Here is a 13,735-nt window from a genome sequence, read left to right on the forward strand (position 1 = left end):
CTTTAGGCCAATTGTATCTGTTTACTTCAGTAGGAACCCTAAGTCCATCACCCATACTTTTTGGCATCAAGATAAACTGTAACACACACACTACTTTGAGTATGGAGCTTGATTTTTTTTTTTCTTCAGTTTTGTAAAGCAGAACTGCAAACTGCAGTCAAGTCTTTTAGTTAATGAATATCCCAGTTTTCTACCAGCAACATTTCTTCATTAAGAACTTAAGGTTTTATCTATAGTAATTTTGAAAACTGATATTACAGGTGAGATGCTGTGCCCATTTGAGTAATCTCCAGATTTCTGTTGCTTTTAACAGTATATTCAGTGAATACTTTTTGCATAAAACAAGGTTCTACATTTTGCATGATTCACCAACATTACACATTACGTCTGTTTAAAAAAAATGACACACAGTCTTGCAATGCAGGAGAATTTGTGTAAAATGTATACCAGATTTCCCCAGCCTAGTGTCCTTCTAAAAATTATGCTGGTTTAATATTCTGATAGTTATAATTTCAACATATCATGAGAATTTTTATTTGAGATGGGCGGGTACATATGTTGGGCTTCATAATCCAGTTTCCCGTTGACTATTATATTAGAAATCTGCTACAATTTCAGCCTAAAACTTAGAGCAGTGTTTCCCAAACTTGACAATTTTAAGGCATGAGGACTTCAACTCCCAGAATTCCACAGCCAGCGTTGCTGGCTGTGGAATTCTGGGAGTTGAAGTCCACATGCCTTAAAATTTTCAAGTTTGGGAAACACTGACTTAGAGCATAAACCTGTGCAGTATTCTAGTGAGCCAAGGCTTTCCAATTTTCCTTTCTCAGCATATTCTTTTAGTTCAAGCCCAATTTGTCTTTTAAATAGGAAAAGAGAATAGATTCTATTGACTTTAGCACTTGGACCTAATGTGAATAGTTTGAACTTAATTCTTGAAGTATCACTCTGAAAAACATCCTATTACAAAGCTTTGTTACATGCATTTAGTGTATATTGAGAGACTATGAGACTACCACAATAAATCCTGCAGTCAATAGAAAAGAAAGACAGCTTCTCCCAAGTGATGGAGTGTTCAAATAATCTGAAGTTCTGAATGAATTCAAGAGCAACATAGCTCATGAATGTCAGAACTCAGTGCTATGCACCAAGTGATCAACATCTATTTGCTATGTCTTTAAATAATTCATAACATCTGCCATTAAATTATCTTTAGATACTGGTAATAATTCAAGCTTTAATTGACTCTACAATTCTTCATTATTCACAATCAATGAATATATTTCATTATGCGTATTAGCATTCCTTATAGTACCTTTGTTTAAATGCCACAAAGTCTATTCAACTTCCAAATAATTGGAATGAACTGGAAAAATGATAAAGTAGGAAAAGAAAGTTTGTCTCCTATATATTAGATTAAAAATGGGCTATAAAAAGCCATTGTTATTTAAACTGCTGCCTCCTTTTCTTATTGCATATTTAGTAAGAGTGGGAACAATCTGAATTTGCCTTACTTATTAATACGAAACCACATTTTGCAATTTCTTACTGATGCCTAAACTAGACGCAATTATCCTTCTGTTTCTGTACTTCTCCCATTTATTTTCAGTGCTGTTCTTTGATTTTTGATAAATATACTTGTATTTAAGGAAAATGCTTACAAAAACATTAAGGAAATCATGCCACAATTTTTTTCGTGCTTGAAGGCAGTACTAAATTAAATGGAGAAACAAGATAGAATAAATTTATATTTGAAAAGTTTTGAGCATTTTAAAAAGCAAAAGAGAGATATCTTTGATAATTAAAGATGTTACTGAAAGCTATAATTATCATATTTGAAAGATGAATGTTTTATTGCTTGATGTAAAAAGAGTTTGTATGTGTAGAAAGATAAGGACATTATTTTAGAGATGGGGGAAAAAAGACAGACTGCCTAATATAACTTGAGCCATTAAGGTGAGTTTTTCGAATAAGAGATTTATTAAATATTAGAGTCAACAAACATTTGGCAGTATTAAAATCAGAATATATAATTGCTATATAAGTGCTTTGGCAGATTTTAAAGTCAAAATGTAAAATTATTATTTATGACTTTGGCATCTGGATTGAATATACTATTTCCATTTTCTGCAAAGTATTTGTTTTTCTCTCAAAGACAAGTACATAGCCAGTTTGGTGTAGTGGTTAAGGTGCTGGCCTAGATTCCAGGAGACTGTGAGTTCTAGTCCTACTTTAGTCATGAAAACTGTCTGGGTGACAGGTGGGTGGGTGACTTTGGGCAGTCACTCTCTCTCAGCCCAACCCACCTCACAGGGCTGTGGTAGGAAACAAAAGAAGGAGGAAGGAGCATCATAAGTGTTCACTACCTTCAGTTACATAAAGTGATACGGGTGGGATAAAAATCTAATAATAAATAAAATATGCAGAAATATCCAAACTGCTTAAAATCAAGCAGTTCGCTCCCATGAAATAAATGTGTGGGATAAGTATCAAGATAGGTGCAAGTAAGGTGTTCCCACTCTTACTAAATATGCAATAAGAAAAGGAGGCAGCAGTTTAAATAACAATGGCTTTTTATAGCCCATTCTTAATCTAATAAATAGGAGACAAACTTTCTTTTCCTATTGTATCATTGTTGTGCTTCACTTAAGAAACGTCTTGCCAATCTACCATATTGTGGCATTTCAGTGCCAGGGAAAACATTCTTCATCTCAGCCTTCTAAATAATATATATCTTTTATCGTGGAGATCATCTTTAAACAACTTTTGCTTGGATTGCCTTTTAGAATAATTCTGTTTTGTGTTTTACATTTTAATTTGCGGCATTTGTTTGTGGGTTCTTTGGGGACCACTCTCCTGAATTGGCTGTGCAAATTCAGTTATGACTAAAATGAGAAAAAAATGCAATGCATCCACACTAGAAAATTAAAACAATTTGGGGGCCTCATTCTCCCTATGATTTCATGCATTCCCTTTAGAATGTTGGAAGTAAAAATACTAAGGAAATATGGATTTCTTAAATGTTAGGTTAGGAAATGTTTTCTGCCACATACTATTATTTGAACTATTCTATAATTGATATTATGCATTTCTATTGCTCTCTCTTATCACTAGGGTCTTCCTGGCCCACCAGGTGAAAAAGGTGAAAACGGTGATGTTGGTCCAATGGTAAGCCATTGTTCTTTCTCCTCTAAACACCCCCATAAAATTGATTCATCAAAGATTGTTCATAATAGTAAGGAGCAAGTTAAACTTACTTTCCCCATTTCCTCCTGTCCTTTGGACCAGACTTATTTTTGTAATTTCGTTTGTGTTTTCTCTCTTGCAGGGTCCTCCAGGTCCCCCTGGCCCTAGAGGTCCTCAAGGTCCAAGCGGATCAGATGTAAGAAATACATGAACATCTGATGATGTCCACACACATATATAAATGTGTGTAGTTTAAGGCATCAATAACACATGACTTACCTTAAATATTCTTTTCATCCAAGGGTCCTCAAGGTCCATCAGGTTCAGCTGGCTCTGTTGGAGGAGTTGGTCAGAAGGTAAGAAAATGCAGTGAATGTTTTTAAACATTTTATACCATCATCATCATTTTAGCCATGGTCTATCCGCTGCAGGAGGAAGGCCTCTTCCACATGTTTCCAACCTATACAGTCTTTGAGCTTTCTTTTGCCAATTGGACCGGCAATACTTGCTGATGTTGTCGACGCATCTTGTTTTAGGTCTCTTTCATGGACACTTTTTATCAGGTGGGATCCATTCTATGACTGCCTTGATCCACCTGCCATCAGCTCTTCTTGTTATGTGACCAGTCCATTTCCATTTCAATTCTTTTATTCTCTTGATGATATTGTATACTTTTATTTGTTATCAAATCCATGTGCAAGACTTTCTATCTTGTCTTGTAATGCCAAGCAGATATCTTTCTATGGCTCTTTGCACCACCCGTAGCTTTTGTATTGATTGTGAGGTTAGTGTCCCTATTTCCCCAGCATATATTAGAAAAGGAAAAAAACATAAATTGTATATAAAACATTTTATACCTTATGGAATAGAAAATAAGTATAATCTCTATCTGGTGTTCTGCTGAGGCATTGGACTGCAGTGTCGATAAATCGTTGGCAGCAAAAATACATTATCTTAAAGATGATCTTTTGAATTGAGTAATGGTTACATTTTAGGGCATATGTATAAAATTGCATCTAATCAATATCTTGTTCCATAAGTGTCCATCGACTAGGGTTCGTTTTGCTGCAAGCATTAGATGTTTGTGACAAAATATATTATTATTGTAGTTGGTCTCACAATCAGTCAGATGTTTAGGTTAGATTCAACATTTTTATCCACCTTTCAAGACCTTTCCAAAGACATGGAATAGGCAGATGTTGTTTGTTTCATTGTGTTAAAGGTATCTTCATAGGATATAAATTGTTGCAATTGACTGATGGTGACTGTGTCAATGCCAATGGTATTCAAGTGGTTTTCAAATTGCACCCAAGGCACCTATTTCTATTGGTACTATCTTTGCTTTCTTTTTCACAGTTGTTCTATTTCTATTTTTCTAAATCTTTGTATTTTGTATTTTTTTAAAGCTCTTTCTCTTCTGTTATTTCCAGGTACTGCCATGTCCACTATCCAGACTTTTTGTCTTTCTTATCAATAATTGTTAAGTCTGGAGTGTTATATGGCAGGTGCCCCATTATTATTACTGCCTTTTTGTATACTATATAACCAAGAAACTACAATAGGTGCATCAGTATCAAAACTATAATTACCTTTGTTGAATTAGTATTTAAATTTCTTTGTGATCTTGTTGGGGATATAAATAATTTTTTTACGAAAAATAGTTTCTCTATAAAAACAAATTGAATATACCATTTTGTGTGGCATTACCATGGTCAGAATAAATTCGAAGAATAGGGTTAATAATTAGTAAACTGCAGATGTTATATATTAATTTAAAATTTGAATTTGTCAGATTCAGAATCTATCAAAAGATAAGTTTGGATCTTTCTTTTCCATTTTTTCTGACGGTAAAATCTTTTAAAATATAATTTAATCCCAAAATCTTTTAAAATATAATTTAAATGTTTTTTTTAAATAAAATATGGGAACTATTACATTATGATTCCCTTTTTTATTTTAAACATTCACACTCAAGAATTGGGACTTTGGAAACTGAAATTATGTATTTCAAGTTTATAGATTCTAAGAGAAATTACATCTCTTTCTATATCTACTTCTATGGGGACTACAGGAGTCCCCATGATCCTGGCATTCTGCAGGTGAATTGGGACTAAGTTTGCTAAGTTCCTAGCCGTATGGCTTTTTACAGTTGGTTAAGAATATTGAGACTTATAGAATCAACATATCCACAGGATGTCGTTGGAAAAAATACTATATACTCAAATAGGGGCTAAAATTTGGTATTATAGCAACATTACAGTACAGGCAATCTTTGACTAATGGTCACAATTGGAAGTGGAACTTCCATTGCTGTTGCCATTAAATGAGATACACCAGCTTTTATGATTTTTTGGAGGGGGTGCAGTTGTAAGCTAATGTGGCTTTCCCCATTGACTTTGCTTATCAAAAACCCACTGGGAAGGTCACAAGTGATCATGTGAACCTCCAGGACACTGCAACCATCATAAATACATACCAGTTGTCAAATGTTGATCATGTGACCATGAGGATGTGGTAAGAATTATAAGTTCAAGGACCAGTTGAAAGTCACTTTTTTCAGTGCCATTGTAAATTCAAATGGTTGGATATGAAGTATTGATGAACAGATAATAATAAATCTTTATTCATTAGCCCTTGGGCCATATCAAAGTGCAAAGTTCCAGCAACAAATTATTGCTAAAGTTTGATAAAAGCAGTTTAAAATAAAATTTGATAAAATACAGTTTAAAATAGAATTAGAGTAAAATACGACTTAAAATGAAATTGGAATAAAATAAAGTCTAAAAGGAAATTAAAATAGAGTACAGTAATTTAAAATATAGATAAAATATGATAAAATTATATCTTGGAGTCATCTTTGCAATCTACCCCAATCAGTCCCACATATGCAGATCTCAACTGAACTATTTTGTTTAAATACTGTGCTGCGTTAAATGTTATTTTCAAGTTCTGTCCGCACATAAGGTAAGTTATTTTGATATGGGGATCCCAATGAGTCATTCGTTTAGTATATTCACCAAGGTACCTGTCTCCCACCCTCTTGTACAGGCAACAATCAAATAGTATGTGAGCCAGGTCTTCCACTTCTGCAACTCTGCAAATGCAGAGACGCTCATTGTAAGGTATAGAATGGAATCTCCCATATCTGACCATTGTGTCAAGCTGTTCAAATCTCACTCACGTAAATATCTCCCTAAGGTGTTTTGGCAGTTGTAACTTCAAATAGCTGTCTACTTGAAAAGTATGTTTTTATTTACTCAGCCATTTCAAGTTACCCACCTTACTAACGATCGCTATATCATTTTGTGCTTCTATATCCTTAATTCTTTGGGCAGCTCTTTTTTTTAATTGTTCTCCTGTTACACAAGAGACAGGAAGACCACAGCTTCTTACAAAATTTGTTAGTTTGGTGATCCAGGAGATTTGTGATTGTAATTTTATTTGCTCTAGTAGACATAACTTGGGGAGTCTATCAGTCTCCATTTCATTGACTTTGCACCAGTAGTTATAAGCTCTAATTTTGGATAGAGCATGAATTGTATGAATTCCCAATTCAGCTCTAACTGCTACAGCAGATATTCTTGGATCTACACCCAGAATACATCTCAAATGCTGGGACTGTGTTTGTTCTAAGATTGTGGTTGAGTAAAGACCCCAAACTTCTGCTCCATACAAGAGCATAGTGGTAACCTTAGCTTTATATACCTTAAATAATGGCGCTAAGGACCCTAGGTAACTATGGTTCTTTAGTTTAAAGAGCAGATTCAGGCAGGCTTTTGCTCTAAATGTACTTCATTGATGATGGCAAACCCAAGATCCAGTCTTGGAAAAAGTTACGCCCAGATATACAAAAGTGTTAACCTATTCAATTGGTTCACCATCTAATTGCCACTTATGTCTCTGATGGTGTCTTCCAAACACCATTATTTTTGATTTAGTTTTACTAATGATTAGGGAGTTATCTTGACAGTAAGAGCTGAATCTTCTTAATAGCCTACATAATCCTACTTGTGAATATGGTAATAAAATCATATCATCGGCATAAAGCAAGCTGTTACAGTAAGTATTTAGGATCATCGGCATATGTACCATGGGATCCTTCATTAACTCTGGCAAGTCATTGATATATAAACTAAATAATAATGGGGCCAAGATACACCCTTGCCTTATCCCTTATGCCTTATTTGTGTGAATCCTGTTAGTCAGAGCCCCATTAACCCCATACCGCACCCTCAAACAGGTACTTGTGTAAAGGGCTTTAATCAAAGCCAGGAGTCTGGGTTCTATTTTAAGAGATGTCAGTTTACTCCATAGTATGATGTACAGATATTTCTTAGACTAACAGAACTTCACCTAATGTTATGTCATTTTACATGACTGAAAATAGTTCTGTATATAGTTCTGGAGTAATAACTAATACCTAAAAATGAAATCAGTTTTTTCTCTGCCTTTTAAACTCATAAACAAGATTTCCTGTAGACCTTTGAGAAGATTTCCAAACTATCTTTATCTTCTTGAAGTCCTTGATCTTCCGTCTCTTTTCATGTCTGAAATTTGGCATCAAAGGAAATAAGTTCTTCCTATGTTCTTTTTGGAGCATTATCTAGCTCTTTACCCTCCAGTTCAGATTTTTTCATTGTGAAATAACACTGGCCAAAAGTGCAGGTCATACAAATAAGGGATCATTATTTAATCATTGCCAGAAATGGAGACCAAAGGCCCCAGGCTTTTTCTTCAGTTTTCAAAAGAAGGTGCAGCTATTTAATGTGGGCGCCATCTTTCTTCATTTTTAAGAAAACTATAGAGTAAGTAAGTAAAGATTTTACCTTTCCCATTGCAATATATTTTTAATGCATTGCAAGATAATGATTTTACAACCTTTGTCACTTTATCTTCTTTTCCCTAGATTCCCATCCAACAAAATCTTTTTCTTGTTAGCATTATGTCAAAGGAAATGGACACATACAAACTATCCTCTTTATATTTGAATCAGCCTTTCTAGTTTTAGAAGCTATGCAGATGTTTGGGTGCTGGGTACCCAAGGCTACTACGGAATTCAAGTTTAGAAACTTGTTCAACTTTCCCAGGAATATTCCTCTCTCCATAAAAATCATACAGCAAATTTTCAATCTCTTTGTCTCCTTCCATGCTGCTGTTGAGGAAATCTCTTTTGTTTAACAGTAAAGCTTCTCTCAGGCTACATTCATCATCCCAGAGAACACAATTCATGGTCCATTGTAAACAGGGGAAAGCACACACACACACCACATTTTGGTATACTTGCTGCCAAATGGAAAGCAACATTTGATCACATTTTAAAAATGACACAAGAAGAGAATATTATCATCATCATTAGGTCCTGTGCAGAACACATTGGCAGCAAGTGTTTTCCAGCAGTTTTGATCATTTGCAGCAGCCTCTGTATCATCCCAAGGAACATTAATAACCTTAAGACCTTCCTTAAGTGTTTGGTGCCACGTTTTTTGAGACTGGCTTCATTTTCTCTTTCCTCCTCAACATAGAGCAATTTTTTGGATGCTGGTCTTTAGACATATGTAAGATATGGCCAACAAACTGCACTTGACATTCAATCACAGTTCTCGATAGGTGTTCAAAATCTGATCTTTGTAGTATCTCTTCCTTAGTGATGTGGTCCTGATAGGAGATGTGGAGGATTCTTCTCAAACAGCAGTGTTGGAAAACATTTAATCATTTCCTTTCTTCTTCCAATAATATTCTCATTTTACCAACATTAAGTAAATACAGTTCTGGGTACTATTGATACATACAAAATTAGATCTAGACATTTTTCTAGTGTTTATACAAATAACAATAATATTAGTATATAATATGTTTTCTAACCAGCTTATATTTTACTTGTATTTGCAATTAAGATCTTCTTATTAAATCAATTTGATGGTTAATGCCCTGATTTGTACCTCCATCAATAGACATAATGCTACCAAGACATGGACTTGTTCTATAGCCTGGCTACGGACTGTTATAGGCATATTATCCCGAGCATTTCTGATTTGCATAAACTTGGTCTTCTCAAAATTTATATGTAAGCCAATCTTATTGGCCTTATCATCTAAACTGGTGGTCATTTCCTGCAAATACCTCTGTGTCTCACCAAGCAATGCAAAGTCATCCACAAAATCTAAATCTGTTAAACAGGCTGTTGTCCATGGGATGCCAAAGTTAGCGTTATCCATTGCTCTGTGCATGGAGAGGAGAAACAAGAATGGTGACAGAGTGCAGAGAACAGCAACAAAGATGATTAGGGGACTAGAGGCTAAAACATATAAAGAACGGTTGCTGGAATTGGATATGGCTAGTTTAATGAAAAGAAGGACTAGGGGTGACATGATAGCAGTGTTCCAATATCTCAGGGGTTGCCACAAAGAAGAGGGGGTCAAGCTATTCTCCAAAGCACCTGAAGGCAGGACAAGAAGCAATGGATGGAAACTAACTAAAGAGAGAAGCATCCTAGAACTAAGGAGAAATTTCCTGACAGTGAGAACAATTAATCAGTGGAACAATGTGCCTCCAGAAGTTGTGAAAGCTTCAACACTGTAAGTTTTTAGAAGAAATTGGACAATCATTTGCCTGAAATGGTATAGGATTTCCTGCCTAAGCAGGGGGTTGGACTAGAAGACCTCCAAGGTCCCGTCCAACTATGTTATTCTGTTTATTGGACATATATCCCTGTCTTACTCCTGTATTGATATTAAAGAAGGTTGTGTTGCCAGATTCCACTTGTACACAGCAGCTGGAGTTATAATACAAGTTCTTAAAGATGTCGATGAAACATTCAGGAATACTACATTCACAATATTCCATAGTGATTCTCATGGAAATGATAATTTACACCTTTTGGTTCCAGAGAGGGAGGGAGAGAAGAAGGAAGGAAGGAAGGAAGGAAGGAAGGAAGGAAGGAAGGAAGGAAGGAAGGAAGGAAGGAAGGAAGGAAGGAAGGAAGGAAGGAAGGAAGGAAGGAAAAGAACAGGGCTATTGATACACAGTAGCTCACATCCATTTCTGTGGCGTAATTCAAAAGAATTATCTCCAGTTTAGAACCTAATAATAGTGTGCCCAAGATGACAGTGCCTATCTATCTATCTATCTATCTATCTATCTATCTATCTATCTATCTATCTATCTATCTATCTATCTATCTATCATCTACACAATTGTATCCACTGCAATCAGTGACTTGTAGCATACAAATGGGTAGTAGATTACATATTTATTTTATCAGCCAAGAGAAAACATGCCAAAAAATCAAGTTTTTTTCTACCTGTTTTTTTTTGCAAAGGAAAGTCATATATATTGAGCCGATTCCATATGAAGCCAAGGGAAGCTCACTGATCACTCCTCAGTTCTGACTGGGGTTTTATGAAATTCTCACTTTGGGCTCAAGAGAAGAATAAATTAACTTAAACATTTCTTTAATAGTGTATACATGTTGCCTTTTCTCAGATTGTTTATATATGTCAGACAAGCCACCTGGGTTTAATAAGGAGTTATCATCACTAATAAATGCTGCTGTTTGCTTCTGAGACCTAGAGATGAAGAGTTTGTTAGTTGTCAGCAGGTTATTTTAGTTATTGTCACTGTGTTTATGTATTAGGCTTCCCTTAGGCCGAATACCTAACATAATTTCTAACTTAAGTATTTTGAAATAGTTTCCCATTAGCATTTCCTGATTTCGCAAGGATTTGCTTGTTTTTTTTTTAAGGTTGAAGAGTTCATTAATAGATATACAGTAGCAGTTGTCCTTTAACAAGAAAGAGAAGAGTCACTATATAATGTATTTCTTCTACCTTGAATATTCATAGGGTGAGCCTGGAGAAGCTGGTAACCCTGGGCCTCCTGGAGAAGGTGGCACAACTGTAAGTATATACTTTTTCTTCCAGTAAGATTTGTAGAAGTGATTCTACTATAACTTCTCTATACTACTTTGAAATAGTAACATTCTGTGTTTCATTCTGCCAAAATGTACAGATAATTTCTTCATTACAGTCTTAAATTTACCAGGAAAGGTTACTTATTAAAATTCGTGTTTCAGCACAGAGATTCTTAGTGATGAAATGAGTTCTATTTACCACTTGATCTACACAGCAAAAATCTTAAGCGGACTTTTTTTATTTCAAGATCATTTCAAGTATCAAGGTCTGTTGGTCAATTTGTGTGATATCTGCCTGTCTTTTCTACCTATTTTTTCTGACTCATATCACCTCTGAGCCTGTATTACATTGATCTTGAGAACTGGCATTCTTGAATGATTTGCCATCGTAATCTTGGCTTTTTTTGCCCACTCCCTTATTCCAGTTATTTGAACAGGCTTTTCAATCATTTCTAACTTTTGACTTACAGCTCTAAATTTATGTTTCATCATCATTTTCCACACAGTGACACTCATATTTTAGAGAACTTCATAGGAGACACCTGTGTGTGTGGGCCCGTTCTTCCTGAGGTAGCAGTTTTCAATAATCATGGAACAGGACTTTTAAATACTTCTCTATACTGACTATGTTCAGAAAATCTTTTCACTCAATAATATATCATGAAGAATTCTACTATTAATTTCAATTAATTTCACAATGTCAAAAAGATGTTGAGACTCTAGAAAGAGGGCAGAGAAAACAAAAAGATGATCAGGGGACTGAAGGATAAAACATATAAGGAACAGTTGCTGGAATTGGGTATGTCTAGTTTAATGAAGAGAAGGACGAGGGGGGACATGATAGCAGTGTTCCAATATCTCAGGGGCTGCCACAAAGAAGAGGGAGTCAAGCTATTCTCCAAAGCGCCTGAAGGCAGGACAAGAAGCAATGGATGGAAACTAATCAAAGAAAGAAGCAACCTAGAACTAAAGAGAAATTTCCTGAGTTAGAACAATTAACCAGTGGAACAACCTGCCTCCAGAAGTTGTGGGTGCTCCAACACTGGAAGTTTTTAAGAAAAGACTGGACATCCATCTGTCTGAAATGGTATAGGGTTTCCTGCCTAAGCAGGGGGTTGGACTAGAAGACCTCCAAGGTCCCTTCCTACTACTACTACTACTACTACTACTACTACTACTACTACTATTTTTATTTTTATTTATTTAACAATCATTTGCACTTCAGTTCATTTTCAAACCTCTCCAGAAATGGATTCTAACAGGTGCTGTTGGAAAACTTTGGAGTGCTTTCTTCATTTCTCTATCCCAAATATATTGCTTCAAGAAATGCTTCCAATAAAAACATGTCTGAGATTGTTATAGATGGGGGTTTTTTGGGGGGTTGCTCCTTACTTACTTGTTTTATGCAATCTATATATATCGGTTAAAAGCTCTTCTTTTTTGCAGGGTCCAAAAGGTGAAAGAGGTGAGAAAGGTGAAGCTGGGCCATCTGGAGCAGCAGGGCCTCCTGGACTGAAAGGACCTCCAGGTGATGATGGTCCAAAGGGAAATCCAGTGAGTGAAGATTACTAATTTTTAAAAAAATATATATTAAGATTTAATAATAAGTGTAATTGGGCCCTATTTAATTTCTTAACTGTATTTTCTCAACTCTATAAAACAGTTCTGAGTGCTGTCAGAAAGACCTGCTGTATACAGAGCTGCTGTATCAGTGATAATGGGTGGCACAGAAATTTAACAAATCAGTCAATAAAAATAATTTCCTAAATTTCTTAATATTGGTCACTCTTGTTGGATTTAGGGAAGTTGTATTCCAAAATACCTTGTGAGCATCAAATGAACTATTTTTGTTTCAGAGGCTGTATCTTTCCACAACCTATGTATCAATAAAAATGTTATTTGCAGTTACTTTTTTCCTGATGCTCATTAGTTTTACCTTGGTTTTTTTTTATTTCTGTAGGGTCCTGTTGGGTTCCCCGGTGATCCTGGACCCCCTGGAGAACCTGGTCCAGCTGTAAGTATTTTGAAAATAAAATTGCTTTACTAGGTGAAGTGAAAAACTCACTGGCTTCAGTTGATATTGGATTCTGAGATTCTGATTCTGAGAATTTACTTTGTTGCATCTCTTTGTTCTGATCAAAACACTGCTTTGTGGGGTCTGAAACTGAAAATATTTTTCCTCTGCTCCTTTCCAGGATTTAGTGTAACGCTTGTCTAAATATTATTTTCATATCAACCTGTACAGTGAGCGAGGCACAGAAACTTTCTTGATAGCAGCTTGTGATTGTACTTGGCTTAGTGGAAAATTGAACCTTGATCTCCTTGCTGCAGTACAATATCCTGATTATTACGTTGAACTGGATTTTTCAGAAAGTTATCAAGTATAAAAACATTGCAGTTCTACAACTAAAGCTAAGCAGAAGTTGCTATGAGAGGCTCTCTTGGATAATAAGCAAATCACTGAGATATTTAGGCAAACATAGGATACTATATAGAATTAATATTGCGGTCTGTCATAGTTCTTAATATATGTTCTTTCTGAGTAGAACATACAATTCAAGTAGGATATATTATGTGAATGTTATTTTCTTTCATCCCTTTTCCTTCCTTCCTTCCTTCCTTCCTTCCTTCCTTCCTTCC

At 35.4% G+C, this 13,735-nt stretch overlaps 1 protein-coding gene across 1 annotated transcript in view; it reads left to right on the forward strand.

The window, feature by feature from the left end:
* The window catches only part of COL11A1 (collagen type XI alpha 1 chain), a 263,838-nt gene that overhangs the window by 197,704 nt on the left and 52,399 nt on the right, over positions 1–13,735 (forward strand). The window contains exons 47-52 of the mRNA XM_039369563.1: positions 3,115–3,168; positions 3,329–3,382; positions 3,489–3,542; positions 11,028–11,081; positions 12,542–12,649; positions 13,056–13,109. Coding sequence (XP_039225497.1) covers positions 3,115–3,168; positions 3,329–3,382; positions 3,489–3,542; positions 11,028–11,081; positions 12,542–12,649; positions 13,056–13,109 — 378 coding nt within the window. The remainder of the gene's footprint in view (positions 1–3,114; positions 3,169–3,328; positions 3,383–3,488; positions 3,543–11,027; positions 11,082–12,541; positions 12,650–13,055; positions 13,110–13,735) is intronic.

The sequence above is a fragment of the Crotalus tigris genome, unplaced genomic scaffold, assembly GCF_016545835.1.
Source record: "Crotalus tigris isolate CLP2741 ecotype Arizona unplaced genomic scaffold, ASM1654583v1 scf7180000021163.878790, whole genome shotgun sequence".
Taxonomy (NCBI): domain Eukaryota; kingdom Metazoa; phylum Chordata; class Lepidosauria; order Squamata; family Viperidae; genus Crotalus; species Crotalus tigris.